Here is a 21,641-nt window from a genome sequence, read left to right as displayed (position 1 = left end):
TCCCTGGTAGCAGTAACTAACTGATGCAAGACTGGCTCCAGCGATGCTTCACCTCCCTGACTCCATGCAAAGTCTTTTGTTTCATAATTGTATTCCAAGGTACTGTACCTGGGGTCCGTGCGACTTCGTGACCGGCCCGCATTCTCTTGAAAGTGGCATTGGACTGTTGGGAACGACTATCAAGATTCAGTGATAGCCCCAGTAGGAGCTACTGTGTTTCTAAGTGCTATAGAACATTTAGGCCCTCATTATGATATTGGCAGTAAGCGCCACTTACCGCCATGCTTACTGCCGCCAACAAACCGCGATCGTGGCAGTAGAGAAGTGTGGCTCAATGGTTAGAGCGGCAGACCCTGATGCAGAAATCTGGCCCGGGACCAGGGTTCAATTCCCGCCTCGGCAGGTCTTGAGCTCAATTTCCTCAGACCTGATAATTCTCGCATCGGTGCCTAATCTAATTCATGGGTCCCACTCTGTAACTCTGGGCAATAGCTTGCTTAATCTCCACAACGGCCCCAACAGCGCTGGGATGCCTGGCTTCACCTTGGAGGTTGCCCAGGAGTGGGCACCTCACAGGGAAAAGCCAGGAGGGGTTCCACAGCGGTATGCGTACAGCACCTTGAGACCCTAACGGGTGAGTAGTGCCCTATACAAGTACACAGTTAACAGTTTTACCGCTATGGGTATTATGGCCCACACATAGAAATCCACCACTATACAGACACACACATAAGTCCACCAGCCCAAACGTCACTGATAAACCGGTGGTACCAAAACCCACACCGTTCCGCCAACAGAAAAATGCCCACAGCATCATGACCCACGAATCACCGCAGCGTTCATTCAACCGCGGTAAACCATTGGCGGTACAGACCACTGCGCTCAAAATACACACACACCAACAAAACTACACCACATTGGACAATTCAAACTACACACACCTGACACACATACACACACCACACCCACATACCCACAACACTATAAAACACACCAACAATACCCACAACCCCTTACAACGAAGAGAGAGACAAGCCAGGAGCACCCACTGAATCTGAGCCACAAAGCACCTCACAGCACACACCCCAACCCATCACCCCACACACACTACACCCATGGCACCACAACGACACCCCAGATTCTCTGAGGAGGAGCTAAGGGTCATGGTGGAGGAAATCATCCGGGTACAGCCACAGCTATTCGGATCACAGGTGCAGCAGACATCCATTGCTAGGAAGATGGAGTTATGGCGGAGAGTCGTGGACAGGGTCAGCGCTGTGGGACAGCACCCCAGAACAAGGGATGACATCAGGAATAGGTGGAACGACCTACGGGGGAAGGTGCATTCCAGTGGTAGCAAGACACCAGGTAGCTGTACAGAGGACTGGTGGTGGACCCGCACCTCCTCCCCCACAACTAACAACATGGGAGGAGCAAGTCTTGACAATCATGCATCCTGAGGGCCTGACAGGAGTAGCAGGAGGACTGGACTCTGGTAAATCAAATCTTTACTACTTTATCCCCCACCCTCCACCTGCATGCCATCACAAACTCCTACCCCTACCCTCACCCCCATCACTCCACCACCTTACATATACCCCACCATCACAACCCACCCATCCCAATAACAAGCCCTGCATGCAACACCAATGCATGGACCCCATCACAGACCTGTATGGACACCCATCACCACAGCATGCACACTAGTGACAATCACTTAGCCAACCAAACCACAACTCACACAAGCAAAAGCTGCCTTGCTAATAACAACCATAGAGGGAAGAATACCCATGCACAAGCTGTCACACGCAGAAACAATAACACTGCATTTACATCCCCACAGGACCCCCACACAACGTCACCGGAGAGGAGGTGCCAGCAACATCCAGTTCCCCCCAGAAGAGGCCCACAGTAATGACAGCAGCTCTGCATGCCTGGATCAGGATGACCAACCTGGCCCATCAGGGACCTCTGGACTTTCGGTGACCCAGCCACAGGCCCAAACCACCACTGAGCCTCCCCCTCAGGAAACACCAGCACAGCACCCACCCAGCAGACCCATCCCTCTGTCCCCAGGACACTTCAATCAGCAGTGTGTCCACCACTACAGGGACCCCAAGCAACCCCACAAACACAGGACGATCAGAGACCTGGGGTCAGTGGCAGTGGGCACACGGTTCAGGGGACAGAGGCACAGGACAACAGGGAAGCTGGGAGGACTGCTGTGCGACAGGGGGAGGACAGGCCCAGGGAACCTACTCTCCAGGAGGCACTCACCAACATCCTGGGAGCATACCACCATTCCCAGGAGACCATGGGCTAGATACTGGCCAAGTTGCAGGAGACCCAGCGGCTGCAGGAGGGACAGTACTTGGGGATCAGGGAGGACCTGAGAAACATCCACACCACCCTGGTCACCATTGTAAGGGTGCTGGCAGACATGGCCAACACCATGAGGGAGGCAGTGGCACAACAACAGGCCCCTGACACTAGCCACACCGAAGAACAGCCCTCCATGTCCACAGACGCTAGTGGACAGGAGGCCCCATCACTGGAACAACAGGCCACCAGCACCCCACCCCCTGCAGAAGGAGCACCACCATGCAAAAGGTCCCTGCGATCCAGGCAAAAGTCAGAGAACATTGACAAGACCCCCACCAGGAAATAGGACTCACCTGATTGTCACTCTTCTGTCCCACTCTGTCACCCTGTCCACCTTGAACTGACATTGCTCCACCTCCTATGCCCCCTTGGACAATACACCTGTGATACCAATAGACTGGACTCTATCCTGGACATTTCTCCACCATCAACCCTTAAACAAGCTGTAGACATTGCAATTCAAATGTACAGTTATATTTACATAGGTATGACCTGTAGTGGGCAGTGGTAAACACACCAGGAGCCAGAGTGGGGCACAGATATCTGAAAATAGAGATGCCAAAGGGTATAGAAATAGGAACATCAGGCTGCCATGTACAATGTCCAGCACAAAAATGCAATGGAAGGTGAAGTTACAGTGTCTTACCTGTGTGTCACTAGAAGTACTGCTGGATTATTGTAGTTCTGTTGTCCAAATCCTCTTCCTCTCCCTCCTCTTCGTCACTGTCCACAGGCTCCACCGCTGCCACACGACCATCCCCAGGCTCAGCCTCCTGCAGAAAAGACACCTGGCATCTCAAGGCCAGGTTGTACAACATGCAACATGCAACGATGATCTGGCACACCTTCTTGGGTGAGTAGTACAGAGATCCACCTGTCAGATGGAGGCACCGGAATCTGGCCATCAGGAGGCCAAAGGTGCGCTTAATGATCCTCCTTGTTCAGTTCACCCAGGTGCCTCATTGTAACGTTCCTCTGCCCTTGTCCTGGCATTCCTCACTGGGGTCAGTAGCCATGAGAGGTTGGGGTAACCAGAGTCACCTGTAAATATCGAGGGATACCTGTTAGCCACACACTCATCCTTAGGGACAACCCCACACCCATAAACCTACATCAACTGGGTGGGGACCACGGGGTCACCTATTAGCCACACCCGGTGCCTCTGGAGTTGAGCCATCACATATGGGATGCTGCTATTCCTCAAGATAAAGGCATCATGCACAGACGCAGCATACTTTGCATTGACATGGGAGATGTACTGGTCTGCCTAACACACCATCTGCACATTCAGAGAGTGAAAGCTCTTTCAATTTCTAAACACCTGTTCATTTCTCCAGGGGGGACAAAGGCAATATGTGTACCATCAATAGCACCCATGATGTTGTGGATATGTCCCAGTGCACAGAAGTGAGCCTTCACGGTGGCCAAATCCTCCATCTGGGGGAATACGATGTAGCTGCACATGTGTTTCAGCAGGGCAGACAACACTCTGGTCAGCACGTTTGAGAACATAGGCTGTGACATCCCTGATGCCATAGCCACTGTCGCTTGGAAGGAACCACTTGCCAAGAAATGGAGCACTGACAGGACCTGCAATAGAGGGGGTATACCTGTGGGGTGGCGGATAGCTGAAATCAGGTCTAGCTCCAATTGGGCACACAGCTCTTAGATTGTGGCCCTATCAAGTCGGTAGGTTAGGATAATGTGCCTGTCCTCCATTGTTGCCAGGTACACCAGGGGTCTGTACACAGGGGAGGTCTCCATCTCCTATTCATCCTCAGTGGTTGAACTCTAGAGTGAAAAACGTGAGCAGAATGTCATATTCAAACATGTACTCAGATTAATATGCAACTTTTGTTTTACAGAAACAGTATGTGAAGTTGTAAGTCAGCTGATGTGCCTATGGCCCTCATTCCGAGCCTGGCGGGCGGCGGAGGCCGCCCGCCAGGCTTCCCCCCTCCGAAATACCGCTCCGCGGTCGTAAGACCGCAGAGGGTATTCCGAGTTTTCCCCTGGGCTGGCGGGCGGTCTTCACAAGACCGCCCGCCAGCCCAGGGGAAAACTCCCTTCCCACGATGACGCCGGCTCGTAATAGAGCCGGCGGAGTGGGAAGTTGCGACGGGTGCAGTTGCACCCGTCGCGTATTTCAGTGTCTGCTTTGCAGACACTGAAATACTTTTAGGGGCCCTCTTACGGGGGCCCCTGCCGTGCCCATGCCATAGGCATGGGCACAGCAGGGGCCCCCAGGGGCCCCGCGACTCCCCCTCCCGCCATCCGGTTCCCGGCGGGAGAACCGCCAGGAACTGGATGGCGGGAGGGGGAGTCGGAATCCCCATGCCGGCGCAGCATGCTGCGCCGGCTTGGAGGATTCCTTTGGGGCAGCGGGAAACCGGCGGGAGACCGCCGGTTTCCCTTCTCTGACCGCGGCTGAGCCGCCACGGTCAGAATGCCCCGCGGGGCACCGCCGGCCTGTCGGCGGTGCCACCGCGTCCCACGGCCCTGGCGGACTTGTTCCGCCAGGGTCGTAATGACCCCCTATGTCTGCTCTGATGCAGTTAGGTGCCATGGCCTGTGCCCTGCCCCCGAAATGGCTGCTGCCTGACCTGTGAGGAGGGACAAGTGGAAATGAGGTAATTCCCCTGGCGTTGTGCGCCATTGCAGTCGGCGCTCGATGACCGCTGCGCAACACCGCATTGGTTATGATTGGGGCCTACGGGTTCCAGGAGCCAATGGTGATGTACGCACCACCGTGGACATGACCCCCATTTTCTATCTATTCACTCACTTGCTACCTGACCTTCAACAGGAGAGGACCTACACTGCAGGTGCTGCTGTGACATGTGTCTGGAAGCGACAATGGCTCGAGTGTCTGGGGAAAGGGCCCCTGCCTTCACTTCGGAGGAGTTAGAGATACGGGTGGATGGGGTCCTACCCTTGTACCCTTTACTATATGGTCCTCCAGACCAACAGGTGAGTACACTGTGAGCATGATGCATGGGGCATGAATGTATGGAGTGCTGTGTGTGTAAGCCTTATGCAGGTGGGGGGCTGAGGGGTCCTGGGCAGAGTGCTGCATGTATGGTGGTCAATGTCTGTGCATAAGGGGATGGGAGGGATATGGTGGGCCATGAGTATGACAGTCCGGACGGTATGACTAATACCTTTTCTGCTGTATTTTTCCAGCAGGTCAGCGCCCATCATGGCGGTGGCCTATCTGGAGTTGGATGGGCGCTTGAAGGCATCACAGCAGCCACAAGTGAGTACAGATTCAGATTCTTGACTTTGCATGCTTAAAGGTGTTACCTGGGTGGGGCATGTGGGCTGTGGGTGCCCCTAGGCCAGGGCGAACATGGTAGGGTAGTGTCCTGTGGGTTTCAGGTGTGCAGCTAACAGCGTTAGGCATTGTACCCCATGGGCTGGTGACTAGCATTGTAACTGGTAGTGCATGGCCTAGTGCATAGGGCTGTTCCCTGTGAGTTGTGTATGCCAATGGTGGTGTTGTTGCTGGCATTGACCAAGTGTATCCTCTGTCTCTCTCCCCCTTCTTGTTTTGTCACCCTGTTCTTGTGTGCATTAGCATCATCTGGCGGAGGAGCAGAGGCACCGGTGATGGAGGCAGCTGCATCCCACATGGGCCTGGAGGCCGAATCCACCGACGGTGAGGGTACGAGTGGGATGGAGGGCGAGGGGAGTACCACGACAGAGGCAGGAGGGGACAGTAATGACAGCGTCTACTCCTCCGATGGAAGCTCCCTGGCGGTGGCAGACACCTCTGTGCCCACCCCAACTACAGGTACAGCCGCCACCCCTGTACCAGCACCGCCCTCCCAGCAACTCCTCAGCGAGTTTCCCGTGCCCACTCACCAAGGAGGGTGGGTATCTCCTTTGCCCCAGGCACCTCAGGCCCTGCCCCAGTCAGCCCTGCTGACCTCAGTGAGCAAGCTATTGACCTCCTGAGATCCCTCTCTGTTGGGCAGTCAACCATACTGAATGCAACAAACAAATGCATACCTGGAGGGCATTCACTCTGGCGTGGCGGCCCAACAGAGAGCATTCCAGGCTCTGGCCAACTCCCTGATGGCAGCCATTGTCCCCATCTCCAGCCTCCCCCTTCCTCTACCCAGTCCTAATCCCCCTAACCCCAGCCTATCCCAAGCACACCTTCAGACCAGCAATCACCCAAATCAACACACAGAAGTGGCTCAGGCAAACACAAGCACCACACTTCATCTCACAGGCACTCACACAAGCACCATCCACATGCAGACACACCAACACCCACTGCCTCCACTGTGTCCCCCTCCTCGTCGTCGTCCACCTCCCTCCCAGTAGCGTCTCCACTCACACCTGCATGCACTACATCCTCATCCACTACCTCCATCACCAGGATGCCTATCACTACACGCCCCTTACTGGCAGTCACCACCCCCACATCCATGCACACGTCCCCTGTGTCCTCTCCCACTGTGTCTGTGACCTCTCCTCCCAAAGTACACAAACGCAAGCACACAGACACCCAACAGCCATCCACCTCACAACAGCATCCAGGCCATGCACCTACACCCAAACACAGCAGACTGACACCTCCTACAACCACTCCCTCTTCCTCCACTCCCAAACCTTCACCATCTTCCCGCCCCAAGGTCCCTAAGAAGCTTTTCCTCGCCACCATTGACCTATTCCCTACCCCTACCCTCCCCCGTCCTTCACTTCGGGCCAGGGTTGCCAGAACCAAGCCCAGCACCTCAGCCACCCAGTCCACAGCCACTGTAGTTTCTGCAGCTACTGCAGGTGTGAGAGGCTCCAAGGAGGCACCCGTCAGCACAGCCAGTGTGCCAATACCACCTGCCAAGGCCAAGAAGGGTCCGCAACCTAGCAAGGGAATGAAGGACACCAGCCAGCAAGGGGAAGGAGGCACCACCAGCCAGCAAGGGGAAGGAGGCACCACCAGCCAGCAAGGGCAAGAAAAAAACACCAGCTGGCAGAAGCAAGGAGGCACCACCATCTGCGAAGGGCAGGAAGGGGCACCCAACACCAGCCATGGCACTTCAGCCGTCCGAGGCTGCAGGTGAAGGGCTGGAGCCTACCACCATCGCGGCCAGCACCGCTACTTGCACCTCGGCCAGCACCGCCACCTGCCCCGCTGCCAGCAGCACCACTGCCAGCAGCAGCCCCAGTGGGCAGCCGTCTGAGGCTGCAGCTGAAGGGCTGGAGCCTACCACCACCACTGACAGCACCACCACCTGCATTGCAACAGCAATCCACTGACAGCACCACCGCCAGCGAGCAGTGTGTAGTAGTGACTACATGGGCTGCAGTGCGTCCTGGCCCCTGCAGCACCTGTTGGTGAGACACCCAGGTGAGAGAATGTGACCTTGCCCCATCCAGGATGCAGCACACTGGGTATAAAGCCCCCTCCAGAACCAGTGGAAGGAGGCATCCACTCACCCCCTCCATGGCAGGATGAAGCACACTGGGCACAAAGCCCCCTCCAGAACCAGTGGAAGAAGGCATAAACTCACCCCCTCCTTGGCAGGATGAAGCACACTGGACACAAGGCCCCCTCCAGAACCAGTGGGCAAACCACCCTCTAGAGAGACTGTGGCTTTGCACTCCCCAGGACCAAGCAGTGGCCAAACTACCCATTAGAGAGACTGTGGCTTTGCACTCCCCAGGACCAAGAAGTGGGCAAACTACCCATTACATAGACTGTGGCTTTGCACTCCCCAGGACCAAGCAGTGGGCAAACCACCCACTAGAGAGACTGTGGCTTTGCACTCCCCAGGACCAAGCAGGGGGCAAACCACCCACTTGAGAGACTGTGGCTTTGCACTCCCCGGGACCAAGCAGGGGGCAAACCACCCACTAGAGAGACTGTGGCTTTGCACTCCCTAGGACCAAGCAGTGGGCATGTAGCCTCCTCCAGGCCAGTGGCATTGGACCATCTTCCAACTGAGGTGGCCCCCTCATTCCCTGTCCCTTTGAGGTGCCTGTATTTGTTCGACCTGATGCCCCTGCAGTGTTCTCTCCGTATTGAGGCAGGAGTCAAGTGTGGCCTTGGCCTATGTGTTATGGGCCCGTGGGCCACAAAAATTTTGAAGTTGGCATTGTCCCTCCTTTTGTATATATTGTACATACTGTTAATTGTTTAAGGACGTATTTATCTAAAACTGTACTATTACACTCATTTTAATCCATTCCTTTTGTCCCTGCATTATTCCTGAGCGTTACGGGGTGTATATGTAATATTGTTGCATCTGTTTGTGTGTATGGTGTTGGGGGTGGGGATGTGCGTGTGTGTGTCACTCTCTTTGTACTCCCCCCGTCCCTGGTGTGCTAGGTGCAGTGCTCACCGTGGTCGTCTTTGCCGGCGTTCGTGTTCCTGGTGTATGAGAAGGTACACCAGCATTGGGAAAAAGTGCAGCTCGGGCTCCATGGCGTTGTGGTTCTTCCTTGAGTGTCAGGAGGGGAGTTGTTTCCCTTCGGTGTACTGTTCCGCAGTGCTTTTGATGGTGTTAGTACTGCCCTGGAAAAGGTGGTGGATAGGCCTGTTGTAATGCTATGGGCGGTACATTGTCTTCCGTCTGGCTGTTGGCGGTTACCGCCGCGGTGTTTGTTGCTAGCGCCGTGGCGGTCGGTGTGTTAAAGTGGTTGCATGTGTTGGCAGTTTCTGCTGTGGTCATGATTCCATTTTTCTTTACCGCCAATCTGTTGGCGGTGTTACTGACTTGTTATCACCGACCGCCAGGGTTGTAATGAGGGCCTTGATCTTTGAAAATTTGTATCTTTACTTACATATGTTGGATTTATGTAATTTGGGCCTTGTTTTACTCAGATAAATATTGGTTATTTTTCTAAACTGGTGTGGAGTACTTTTGTGGTGTTTACACTGTGTTAGTGTGTGTGTGTGTGTGCATACAAATACTTTACACATTGCCTCTGAGATAAGCCTGACTGCTCATGCCAAGCTACCAAGGGGTGAACACGGGTTATCTTAGTTGTGTGACTTCCTTACCCTGACTAGAGTGAGGGTCCCTACATGGACAGGGTGCAAACCACTGCCAACTAGAGACTCCATTTCTAACAATCTCCTCAACCTCCCACCGTCAGGTGCAATACCCAGTGATATACCCAAACATAGTGAAAACTCTGTCTCTATTAGGCAGTATAACCTCTTAAATTCTTCTGCAATCCATCTTTGTGTATCTGGGAGTTTAATTAAATGAAATGGCGTAATTATCTCATTGTGGAATAGAGATCCCAATATCAAACATCTCTGGCCTTTACAGACCTGGAACCATTTGCTCAGTAATCCTGGGGTAAAGTCAGGGATAGGAACAAAGTGATCCTCCTTTTTTTACCTACAAAGACTGCCCCGTGTGGCAGCCTATAATGGCCATGAGGGATGAATAACACCCATACCCTTATGTTTATTTTCCAATTAAAGTGCTAACAAAAGTGATTATCCTGCTATGGCACTGCCAACAAACCACCTCAAATCGATTGTTTCCGCTTCTCCATTCAATAATGTTTCAAAGCCATTCTGCTTGAAAGCAACACAAAAGATTGTAAAGATTGTGAAGCACCAACCCACCCATTTGGTAGGAAAGTATAGAAACTTACAAGCCATTCTATTCCCTTGGACAATGCTAGATTAATCCAGCTCTACTTATCCTGGCAGCCGTGGTGCAGATGCTTGGTTAGTATCCATGACAACAACCTGGTAACTAGGTACAAAAGGGAGATTGACCAGTAAAAGCCACAGAACAACAGATCGTTGGCAGGTTTTGGAATTAACACAATAGCATCACACATGGAGCTTGTAAAGGACCTACTCCCATGGAAAGAATTAAATAGCCTTGCTAAAGGTGGGGCCAAAGTTACTGAAATTAATTTGGGAAAGTTTGCGGGAGGTTATTCTGATTCTAAGATGGATCTAATATGGCAGATCACGCAATCTTATTTAGAAGATCAAGCTTACTTGCAGAGTAAGAGAAGATATTCACATAATGCAAGAAAAAGAGACCTTAAAAATGATTTACTCAATGGATGCCACTTTGAGACTCGCTCCAAGGTTAACCATTAATGAAAGTGATCACAATATTGATCTATCAAAACACTTTTGACATTTGGCTGGTACAAGGAAGCTGTGAAGTCTTTGTGAAAAAGAAGGATTTAGAGATAGTTGTCCTGGCCACCTAGTCAGTCTTTGGTTTTGCACATTGGCCGGAGACCTGTAACTTAGGCTTGAATGTAGGTACCTCTGCAGTCCTAATTGCACAGGACCCTTCTCAATGAGCCCGACACATAAATGGCTGACTTAAATTTGCCTCTCCTACAATTGCTATAAAGAATGTTATGAGGGCTAGCCATTTTATAAATACAACTTTGAAAGCAATGTACATAACATTTTTGTTAAAATATATTAATGCAATGGCATCCATGTTACTTTGAAAAGCATAAGCCAGCATTAAGACATCACTTATCCAAAGTATTTTCCAAAAGCATAAATGGCAGTACACAAAATACTGAAAACATAACAGTGATAAAGGATCAGTTCTTGCTGAATGACGACACAAAGTGTTCCATTAGTAGATTTTTGGAAGCTAGCTAGCAAAGGAGATGATCTTACAGAAACCAGAAGTGCATTACATAAACTGGGAGCTAATAGCGCAAAAGAACGAAATGGAGATGATGCACAGGGAGGATGGGGCACAGTAAGAAGATACAACGAAGCAGAGCACAGGACTCAAGAGTAGGTAAGTTGAGCAGTGCGGGAACAAAAGTAAGGCTGAGCCAAGGATAGAAGACACTTCTAACCAACACATGGAAAACTAAATTTGCATTGTAAGTAGAAAGGTGAGTTTGACAAGGAGAAAGTGAGTGCAGGTTGGGAATCCACTCATTTTGACCATCTCAAAGTGATTCAATGTTGTTTTGAGGAAGCCAAAGAAAACTGAAGACCAAAAATGAAGAAGTGAGAGAACCAAGGTTTGTATGAACAGGTACACAGTAGAAAAGGACTGAAAAGATTTGATATTCTGAATCTTGTAGAGATGAAAACAACATGATTTAGTGACAGCAGACATCTGTGCAACTAAGTCAAGAAATTAATTAAACACAAAGTGAAGTTTATGAGGGTAGTGGAGGAGAAAAAGTGGTACTAGAGTGCTTTTTTCTAAATATGTCCGATCTAGCAAAGTTCTTATCGGAGGCTGGTGCTTTCCACCCTAGGTTTTCAGGCCAGCTAACTAATGTGCTAACGTATGCAGAGGAACTGATTATATTAGATCATGGGCTTCCAGAGACAGCTGGCCACTTTCAAAAAAACAAAAAAGCTAGTTGTTACTTGTACAACGGTTCAGTCCTTCCTTTTTGTCTGAAATGCTTTAAATATAAATGAACTCTTAGAAAGTCACATTTCTCAATAGCACGCTCCTATAAATAACCCGGGTTATTTTTTTTTAAGAACAATCTTGTTTGGAAACTCCATAAAGAAATTGTGACAAAACACCCCTACTTTTATGAAAGGGTTTCATTTATTACTACTGTTTATGGTGAGATGACACTTAAATTGTTATTACAGGCTTATAGGCAAAAAAAAACCTTTAATTTATGTTAGGCACAGCTTTTGGTGTAGTGGCAAAATGTAGAAAGTTAAGTTTAGGACAAGAACACTTTCTATCCATCCTTTAGTGGGTACTGCAGCTCTGCGTACAGGTTGGGTCTTGGTTCAATGTGTCCGAAATTAAAACAATTATGTTTCATACAGAAATTATGACATATGTTTGGTAATGCTTTACTACTTGAATTTTAAGAAATCTATCTGTAGATCTGCTTTAGGTTGCCTTAAACAATTCTACGGTAAAAATAAGTTACAGGATGTCATCAGGGTCTCCATTAGGAAACATGTAATTTTTGTTCAAAGTAACCCTTCATTACATATTTAACCTCAAGGCAAATAAATGCTGGGAGCAAGATGCTACCTCAGGTAAGGGGCTGATCCTTTTATATGTATTGTTGCGTAGGTTCTCATTATCTTAATGAGGCTACTGGATTTGGGCGGCAGAATTGCATAGATTGTGGGGTACTAAGTACAATTCCACACCATATGACGGCTGTCGGCCTAATCCGGGCAGCGCCTCATCGCCACCCAAGAGCAGGGATGATTGTGGCAAACAGGTGTATGACAAGAAAGACTCCCCAGGGGACTCGTGGTCGGTCACATCTCGTCCTTTTCTCTCAGTTGCATCTTAGATAAAATGGCATGTATTGCAATAATAAGGATGATAAAACACAATAAAAGCAGGATTGTTACAAGGAGAGTGAAACACAAAAACAGTCCCACCATACGGTCACTAAGAGTGACAGATAGTTCTCCTACCTACGCTATGTTAGAGCACAGCATAATAAGCCTAATTCACCCTTTAGGTTTCTCCCTGGGAAAACATCATCCCTCATACCAGAGTAAGGAGGCCATATAGGCCAGGGGTTCGGCAGTCCAGGCAAGCAGCTGTAGCGAGGCTATCAGCATGCAGTCGTGGTCATCCGGCTGGAATCTCCCTCTAACTTGTATGGGACAAAGGAGTGTTTTTATAATAAAACAGTTGATATTACAAGAAATGGTCCCCAGGTATGAGTGTGTATATATCTGCGAATGTTGGAGACACAGCGTACCACTTTTGCCGGCAACCCTATCTGACTGCAGCCTTGAAGAAAGCACAAAGTGAAATGAATGTCCTACTAAAAACGTAATGCTTTCCTAGGCGAAAGAACAATTAGATAGAGAGAAATACAACAACACCGCAAAAGTGGTTATTGCCAGAAAGATAAAGCGATGCTGATTAAAATGTAACTAGGCTAAAGTGCATAAAGGCAGGCCTAGTTTGCTAATTTAATGTGTATAAAATATGGCTAAAATAGCTATAGAACAGTATAAGGATCCTCTTAATGTTTAGGTTAGGATTATTTATCAGATGTTTCGAGGGTAGAAAAGAGAGTAGCTCCAAGCATAATAAATTTTGCAAACATAACAAGTACAGAGAAGAGGTGTTCCGTATGCTGCTTATCTGCCCTTAATTTCTTTAGGTCAGGATACTGTATTTGCCTTTGCATTAGACAGTAGCAAAGTAACTGTTCTTGGAGAATTTTAATATTTATATGTGACAAAGCCCTCCTTGGTCGGCACTCCTTTTTTTTTTTTTTTTTTAAAGAGTATAATGTTTTCAAGACTTATCTTTTATGAGGTATTACTGGTTCCTATTGTGTTAGGTCATTTATTATGTATTTAATAATTTTTGTACAAAGTTTATATAGACTAACTGTCTTGATAAACTGTATTTGTGTGAATGAATGACTGAAGAAGCACCTTCTGTACCATATTGGGGTTGAAAGGGTCCTCTGGTACTAAGTAATCCTAACTCTTGCAACTTGGTGCTTTCTACCTGAGACTTTTGCTGAGTCTGCTTAGACGCCCACCTCTATAATGAGAGGCAGAGGGCCCCATTACGTGAGAGGGAGCCCAATGACTAGTACTAAGAGACCCGGTGCCCATGGCTTTTAATGGGTTCATCTTACAGAAATGCAATAGCGTTCGTCCTGCTACAAAGTAAAAGACCTCGTTATCAATCAGCTTTAACATAGACAGGAGGTAATCTCATTGCAGACTAAGCTAAATCCTAGGACCAAATGTGAAATAACTCAAAGGATCACAGATTACGAAACACAACACAACCTTTGAGTTGATCAACCACTGTGAACTGCTTGCCACCCCTTGTAAATGGCATGTATGCATGCAGAGGGAGGCACCTGTTTTTTACACAATTGGGTTTATGAAAATAGAAGAGGCGGTTTCCCCAGTAATGGGATAAGCAGAGACAGAACAAACAGCCCGCACAAAGAAAAGAGTAAGTGCCGTTCAAGATAAGCACTACGACCTGTCTGACAGACAGACACAAGGAGGACTTAAGAGGGTTGGCGTTTCACATATAGGGATGGAAAACCCTCTCTTTTTTTCCTGGTCTTATTTGTGGGGCTCGCTACTAGAGCCCTCTTGCATTAATTGCAATTGTAAACGTGCATTGGGAACTAAACAGTCCCAACCAGTTCACCACTTTTCTCAGTGTCAGTGATAGAGATACTTTGTAAAAAATAATCTATTTTAAAACCTACTGCTGTAGACATTTTTTTTTACTACTGAATTGGGAGTTGATCCCAAAAAGTCTTAAGTTTGGATCAGCTGCAAATGTGACTTCACATTAATCGGGAAAGAAAAGCAATTTTTTTGGGATGTGGATTTGATATTTAAAAATTGTCTTCCCTTCATTAATCAAAGTCCAGCTAAGGGCAGACATGAATACACTCACATTAATGTGCGGCAACAAGTGTTAGGTATTTGGGAAACATCCTCGGTGCTGAATTTATGCAGAAACTAAGTAACAAAAACTGGTCTTACCACGAATCTTAGGTACTGGTGAAGCTGTGGATCCATAGCAATAGGTCCTTCAAGTCTACTTTTTTTCAGGAAGTCTGTGTCCTATAGAAGTCGGAAAACCTCCTGTAATATCACCATCTTGAAATGTGTTGTCTGTGTATATCTGTTCAGAACTCTCAAAAATACGATCTTCCTCAAGTGTGTCATCCTTCTTCAGAATCTGAATGCAGACTGAGTATATTCCACTCTCTTCTAAGAATGGGACCTCCACTGTAACCTGTTTGCCAAGTAAAGATTCAAAATGATCCTTGTTGGTTCTGTAGCTCTTTGGTGGATGGTTCAGTGGCAACTGCTACAACATGATGCTACATCTCTTTGCTGACTAGAGTACCTACAAATCTGGGGTAATTTCCCCTAATTGTAATGAAGATTTCCCAGGCATCCACAACAGGTGGCTCGGGATCATCAAAAGGAGGAGTAGAAAATGAAAAGGACCCTGGGGTCTTTTTATACAAAGTGTCTCAGGTTTACAACGGGCCCTTGTGCCCACTGTTTCACCCCCAGGGCATGTGGTATTGTAGAAGGGGCTGCAGAAGCTTGTATGGCCCATTCAGTAATACGGATTCCACTGGTCTACTTGGGCACCAATGCAATTCCAAGCACGAGTTCTCTAATTTGCCTGGGTGTGAGGCCCATGCATATGATGAAGAAACACTGACTTTGCAGCCGCTCCATATTACAGATGAACAGACAGTGGAAAATAGGTCATCAAGAGGCACACAGACTGCTTCACGTAGAGGTGGTGAACATTCAGCCCACTCCACCCCTGAGGGCACCCCTTCAAAAGGAGGAAAGGTGGATCTGGGGCCCGCACCAGACAACCTTCCGCAGGCAGGAGGGGTTACTCACTGCACCCTGCTTCAGAGGGATCTCTGCCCCAATCTGAAATGCAGGCAGAGTTAACGTCTTCAAGGTGAAAGGCAGTTTGGCAGCTTTAAACAGCCAGACCGCCTTTCACTGTAATGCACCTCCCACTGCTGGTGCTGGGTCGCTCCTGCACTGGGGACAGCTCATTTTATGTGATATGGTACAATGTCCCACTCTGCACCATTGTGCAGTCTGGAAAAATAGTCCATCACTGTAATACCATCCCTGTGCACTGCTGAGAATGTTGAAATCGCTGCTGTTGCAAAAGATGTTAGTAGGTTTGCTGCTGGTAAGGAACTCTTTGACACTGTACTTGTGTTCGTTTATGATATGAGTGATCCTGTAGCAATATGCCAGTTAATTTTACAGTTTTCTGTATTTTTTTTTATATTTGTGAGCATCTCATCCACCTTTAGGTGAAAAAGACGCTCACCATCTAAAAAGGCATATTCAAGAAATGTACTGAAAAATATGCTCCGTTTAGTCAACTGATGTCTATCATGCCACTTTACAATGGAACGATTCATGGCTGCACCTGCTTCTATTTTCTAAAATGCTGTATTCAACTTTGCACTCACCTAATCAGGAAGATGTTCATCCCTCAGCCGCTGAGTGAAAGCTTCTTTCTGGTCAATATGAACCACCAAGTCAGAAAGGAGATAATATATATTTTCTTCATTTGTGAAGTAACAGATCTAGTCAAGATGTTTTATTCAAATGTTCAGCAGTGGGTTTATAGACGGTCTTCAAAATAGCAAGACATTTATTTCTCTTTTCTGTCCTACACAACATTTCTCTATTAAGAATTAATCTTCCTCCTCTTCCATTGGCATGGCAACACCGTGATGGAAAGATGCTCTCTGACTATCGGTGTCATAGCTTGAGTCATCGTCTGAGGGCACTGTCCTTAGGGGATAAGCATCCAAAAGTTGTCTCTTTATGGAATCCATTTGATGCTTGCAAGCATCATTAGGTCCTGCACTTAGTTTGTTCCCCTTGTTCTACTTCCTTCGCAACCTCTGAATGGGGGAGCTGATGATGAGTGAGGTATGGAAGTTATTGGAGGTGGGTCCATGACTATCTTTTTAGTCTTCTTTGAGCCTAGGTAATTTGAAGGCTCAACTGAAACGGTTTCTCAAAACGTCAAATTGTGTTTCTTGGGAAAGTGATCCTGAGGAATGAGTGTTTCAGGCAGAGTTGTGCATGTTTGTGCCCAAAAACAAACCAAGAAATGCAGCCTGACTTATTTATATTGTAGAAGTGACAATTTTGAGTGCAGGGTTACTGTACCAATAAACAATGTTCTATTAGGTAAGTGCACTCAACATGAAAATCTGTGTTTCTCATAGATTTCTGCATGTTTTACTCCTTTCCAGGCCCTTTGCCCACACACATTTCCTGGCAAAATGTGCTTGGGCAAGAGTCCCCAGGGTGTGGTGACCTGCACAACTGAGATTCCAGTCCAGGCAGAAACTGGGGTATCCACCTGAACTAAACAACAAAGGCACTCATAGTGATGTCTCATGTGGTCTGTGCCTGAGTCTATGTGCATTTTATGTGTCCGGCATTTGACTTTGTTGAGACTTTGAGGTTCACTGTGATGGTTCTTTCGAAGGTAGAGGGTGTTGTAAGACAGTCAAGACAATGTACTTTCCTTGTTCACACCCCAGGAATCAATATCACATGAACTGGTGGTTTGAAATGAAAACATGACGAGGGCTTGAAAAATATATTTCTGGTAATCGCTTCTCAAGCTCACTTTCACAACAGCTTTTCACATTTTCCGATCTTAAGTGTCGTGCCTTAGTATTAACAGTATTAACAGTATTTTGAGAGAGCACTAGTAAACAATCCCGAAGCAGATGAAGGAAAAGTTCATCTAAGGAGGATTCTGTATCCTTGTGTGCAGTGAGCTTCAGGGAACTGGACCACAAGTCATTTGATGCACACCAGAAACCAAAACAAAAGACTTAGAAGAATAAAAAGATTCAAAATTCTGAGCCCAACACTAGACAGTGCAAAAATGCAAAGTGTGTGCATCTAAAACAAACAAGCAGTAAACACAATGATACTGTTCTTTCCTCAATTGATCCGTTTTTTCTGACTTATTTGTTGTGCAGTTAAGTGTTCTTCCATAAATGGGACGTGTGAACAAAAACATCTGTCAAGCTTTTCTGAGAGCTACAGTAATATTTTTTATTTGGCATGCTATATGTATATGCAATAAAGCACTGAAGTCCAAATTCTTCCCACTGAACCTTTGACGATGAGATCAATCCAATTTGAAAGAATTGCAAACAGGCAAAATGCATTCCCTCCATTACTCCAGTCAATCCAACTAACAAACTCACATATCCGCAGCTCAAATAAACTCATAATAATACTAAAAACTGTACTCCTATTTCCCTATACTAATCCACCACTAATTCCTTTTAGGTTCCGGAGTAGCGTGCTACTCGCCGAAAGGCGATTCAACGCATCAGGGGTAGTAAGCGCTATATAAATACTATTACAATACAATACAATAAGGAAATACACTCAGGAGAACGAGTGGTATTAGCATGGTCTTCAACAGAATTAGGTAGTAACACTGAATCAGCTAAAAACAGGTTATGCCACACAAAACAGTAAATTTTACTTAAAATTTTAATATTACAATAACTTTGGTTTTCATACCGGCAGCTGTAGTGATGCACTGAATGGCACTAAAAAGGCCAGTTTTTCCCTCTTCAGTAACTGCTTGCGCTTTTAAGCAATACAATGTAAGAGGTTCCAAGTCAGAGAAGGTGAAAAATGGCTCTGGTCCACTTTTGTTAGTTTTCTAAGGCAACAAAAAAACAGATGAACTTAACAGTTACATGGTGACCATTCTAAGGTGCAAAGCTAAAATATTTAACAATGCAATTAGGACTGGTTAAATAGGCAAAAACAATTTAATACATCTGTTGTAAAATGTGTAACATATAACATTGTGTCTCACTTATATCTGCCTGAAAAGGCACTTCTTAAAGCCTGTCCTAATTGCTATTATTCCAAGTGAAACTAATTTGCATATAACTCCTTCATCAATAATACCAATGAGCTTGCAAGAAGTATTACTAAAAATGCCGGGGGTGTGCGTGTGAAGAGAGAATGTCAACAATGATGTCATTATAGATTTTTTCAATGATGTCATTGAACATGTCACGAGTTAAACAATCTTTGAGGTCATAAGCAGAGCATGGTGGGGTCAGTTCTACTAACTACTAGTTGTAAATTGTATGTTTTAACTGAACTTTCACCTAACTATAACATAGCTTTTAACCTTTGTTTCATTCAGTGAATTTCTTTTTTTTTTTTTAAATGTATAGTAAGATATTATTACATACCAAACTGTAACATTACTTTAACCTTTGTTTTTTCCAGTGAATTTGTAGGGTTTATTTACATTAAACAATATGTTTTTATCATACCTAGGCCCCTGCAGGTGGCCAACCTCCTCCAACACACACCTTCGACCATGTCCAGGCTGGATTTTGGTGTAGAGTCTAGCCTGTGGCTTGGCCCTGCGCACAACCTCCCCCACCCCCCAAACACACACACCGGACAGCCAATCCACCCCTGCCGCATCTAGCCTTTGGTCATAAGCATCATGGGTTCGTACCCAGAACAGGGCCAGGATCTTTGCCCTCCTCCTTGTGGGTGCCAAACCCCCTCTTTTGGCTATGCGCAGTGTGGAGTTGGATGTAGGGCCCCAGGGTGCAGCCAACCCCACATGGACATCCACCCCACATTGTTTGGTAAGTCATTTCTGGAACCTTCAGGTTGCAACAACCTCCCTCCACCCCCCACAAATGAATTTATTTTTTTATATTGGGCTCAATTGGAACCGTAAATGGAGAGCTGAAAGGTCCCCCTTAACTGTGTCCAAAGCAAGGTCTTCCCAGGCAAGACACAAACAAGTTACTTACATTCGGTAATGCATTATCTGGTAGAGACTATGGGGGTGATTCTAATTCTGGCGGGCGGCCGCTCCGCGGTCAGAAGACCGCGGAGGGTATTATGAGTTTTTCCCTGGGCTGGCGGGCGGTCTCCAAAAGACCGCCCGCCAGCCCAGGGAAAAACTCCCTTCCCACGAGGATGCCGGCTCGTAATCGAGCCGGCGGAGTGGGAAGGTGCGACGGGTGCAGTAGCACCCGTCGCGTATTTCAGTGTCTGCAAGGCAGACACTGAAATACCTTGCGGGGCCCTCTTACGGGGGCCCCGCGACCCCCCCTACCACCATCCTGTTCATGGCGGCTTTCCCGCCATGAACAGGATGGCGGTAGGGGGGGTCAGAATGGGGGATTCTGAGGGCAGCGGTAAACCGGCGGGAGACCGCCGGTTTACCCTTTCTGACCGTGGCCAAAGCGCCGCGGTCAGAATGCCCTGCGGGGCACCGCCGGCCTGTCGGCGGTGCTCCCGCCGACCCTCGCCCCGGCGGTCGAAGACCGCCGGGGTTAGAATCAGCCCCTATATCTAGCTGCAGACTCCTTGACTTAGAATTATCCCAGGTGCGTCAGTCTAGATCCTTAAGATTTTTCATGAGCAGTACCCCTGCACACCGGTAGGTGATGTAGATCAGCGCACAAGCCCTCAGGGGGTTTGTTCCTGCTCAATGCGTAGCAAATTCTGATGCATAGAATGACCCATCTGGAGATGGTCCTTTCCTGCACAGCACAACCCTTTTTAGCTCAGACATACCCCATGAAGAGCTGATCATCTACTTGGAATTCCCGTGTGCAGTCATGGTAGAACAACAACGCTTGTTTAGGGGCCAGATGATGGAGATGCTCCTCCTCCTTGGAAGGGTGAGGTGGAGCGTAGAAAGTAGGTAAGGTGATGGATTGACCTACATGAAAGGAAACCCACATACGAAGAGTGGATGAACAAGTAGGGTGGCTTAAATGATAAGGCACACTAACTCATCAGGCAGATGGAACAGCCACGAGGAAAGCTGATTTGATGGTGAGTAGCCACAGGGGACAATTCTGAAGCAGCTCAAATGGAAAGAACATCAACAACGTAAGCATCAGATTTAAGTCCCATAGAGGAATGATAAAAGAACACGGGGTAAAAAGATGAACTAAACCTTTCAAGAACTTATGCACAACAGGAGATTTTAAAATGAGGGCTGATCAAGTTATCTGCAGAAATTGCAGAAAGATAAACTTCAGGAGTACTGAGAGACGAGCCCTGCAAGCAAGAGAGAGAATGAGCAGAAGTACCTGAGAAAGAGGAGCAGAAAGGGGATCAACATTTCTGTCAGCACACCAAGCCACAAATTTCTTCCAACGGCAGTCGTACACCCTCTTGGTGGATGAACACCTGGCTGCCAAGATAACATCACTTACTTCAGGGGGATGGTCAAAGGCTGTCAACTGCTGCCACTCAATCTCCACACAAGAAGGCGGAGACTGGACACGTTCGGGTGGAGGACCTACCACTGCTGCTGTGACAGAAGATCCTCCCGAAGGGGCAGCATGCTCAGAAGATCAATTGCCACGCTCAGTAGCTTGGGATACCAGACTCTCCGTGCCCAACATAGTGCCATAAGTCTGACTTAGGCCTGGTCATTCTTGATCTTCTTGAGAACTCTGAGCAAGAGTGGTGTGGACGGGAAGGCGTACAGGAGGCCTGAGCTCCACTTTAGATGAAAAGCGCCTCCTAGTGATTGCCGCCTAGGAAACTTCAATGTGCAAAACTGCTGACATTGTGCTTTCTTGGTGGAGACAAACTGATCTCACCAAGGCTCTCCCCACTGCTAAAAGAGACCTTGCGCCACCTTGGGATGGAGGCACCATTCATGATCCGCTAGCCATTTTCAGCTGAGTTTGTCCGCTGTGGTGTTAAGAGAGCCCGCCAGATGTTGAACCACCAG

General features: G+C 47.7%; 1 protein-coding gene across 1 annotated transcript in view; it reads right to left on the bottom strand.

The window, feature by feature from the left end:
- IFNAR1 (interferon alpha and beta receptor subunit 1) overlaps positions 1 to 21,641 on the bottom strand; it is a 241,130-nt gene that overhangs the window by 35,296 nt on the left and 184,193 nt on the right. Inside the window, exon 9 of the mRNA XM_069202457.1 lies at positions 18,419 to 18,563. Coding sequence (XP_069058558.1) covers positions 18,419 to 18,563 — 145 coding nt within the window. The remainder of the gene's footprint in view (positions 1 to 18,418; positions 18,564 to 21,641) is intronic.

The sequence above is a fragment of the Pleurodeles waltl genome, chromosome 8 (genome assembly GCF_031143425.1).
Source record: "Pleurodeles waltl isolate 20211129_DDA chromosome 8, aPleWal1.hap1.20221129, whole genome shotgun sequence".
Classification (NCBI taxonomy): Eukaryota; Metazoa; Chordata; class Amphibia; order Caudata; family Salamandridae; genus Pleurodeles; species Pleurodeles waltl.
This window is presented reverse-complemented; position numbering and strand designations above follow the sequence as displayed.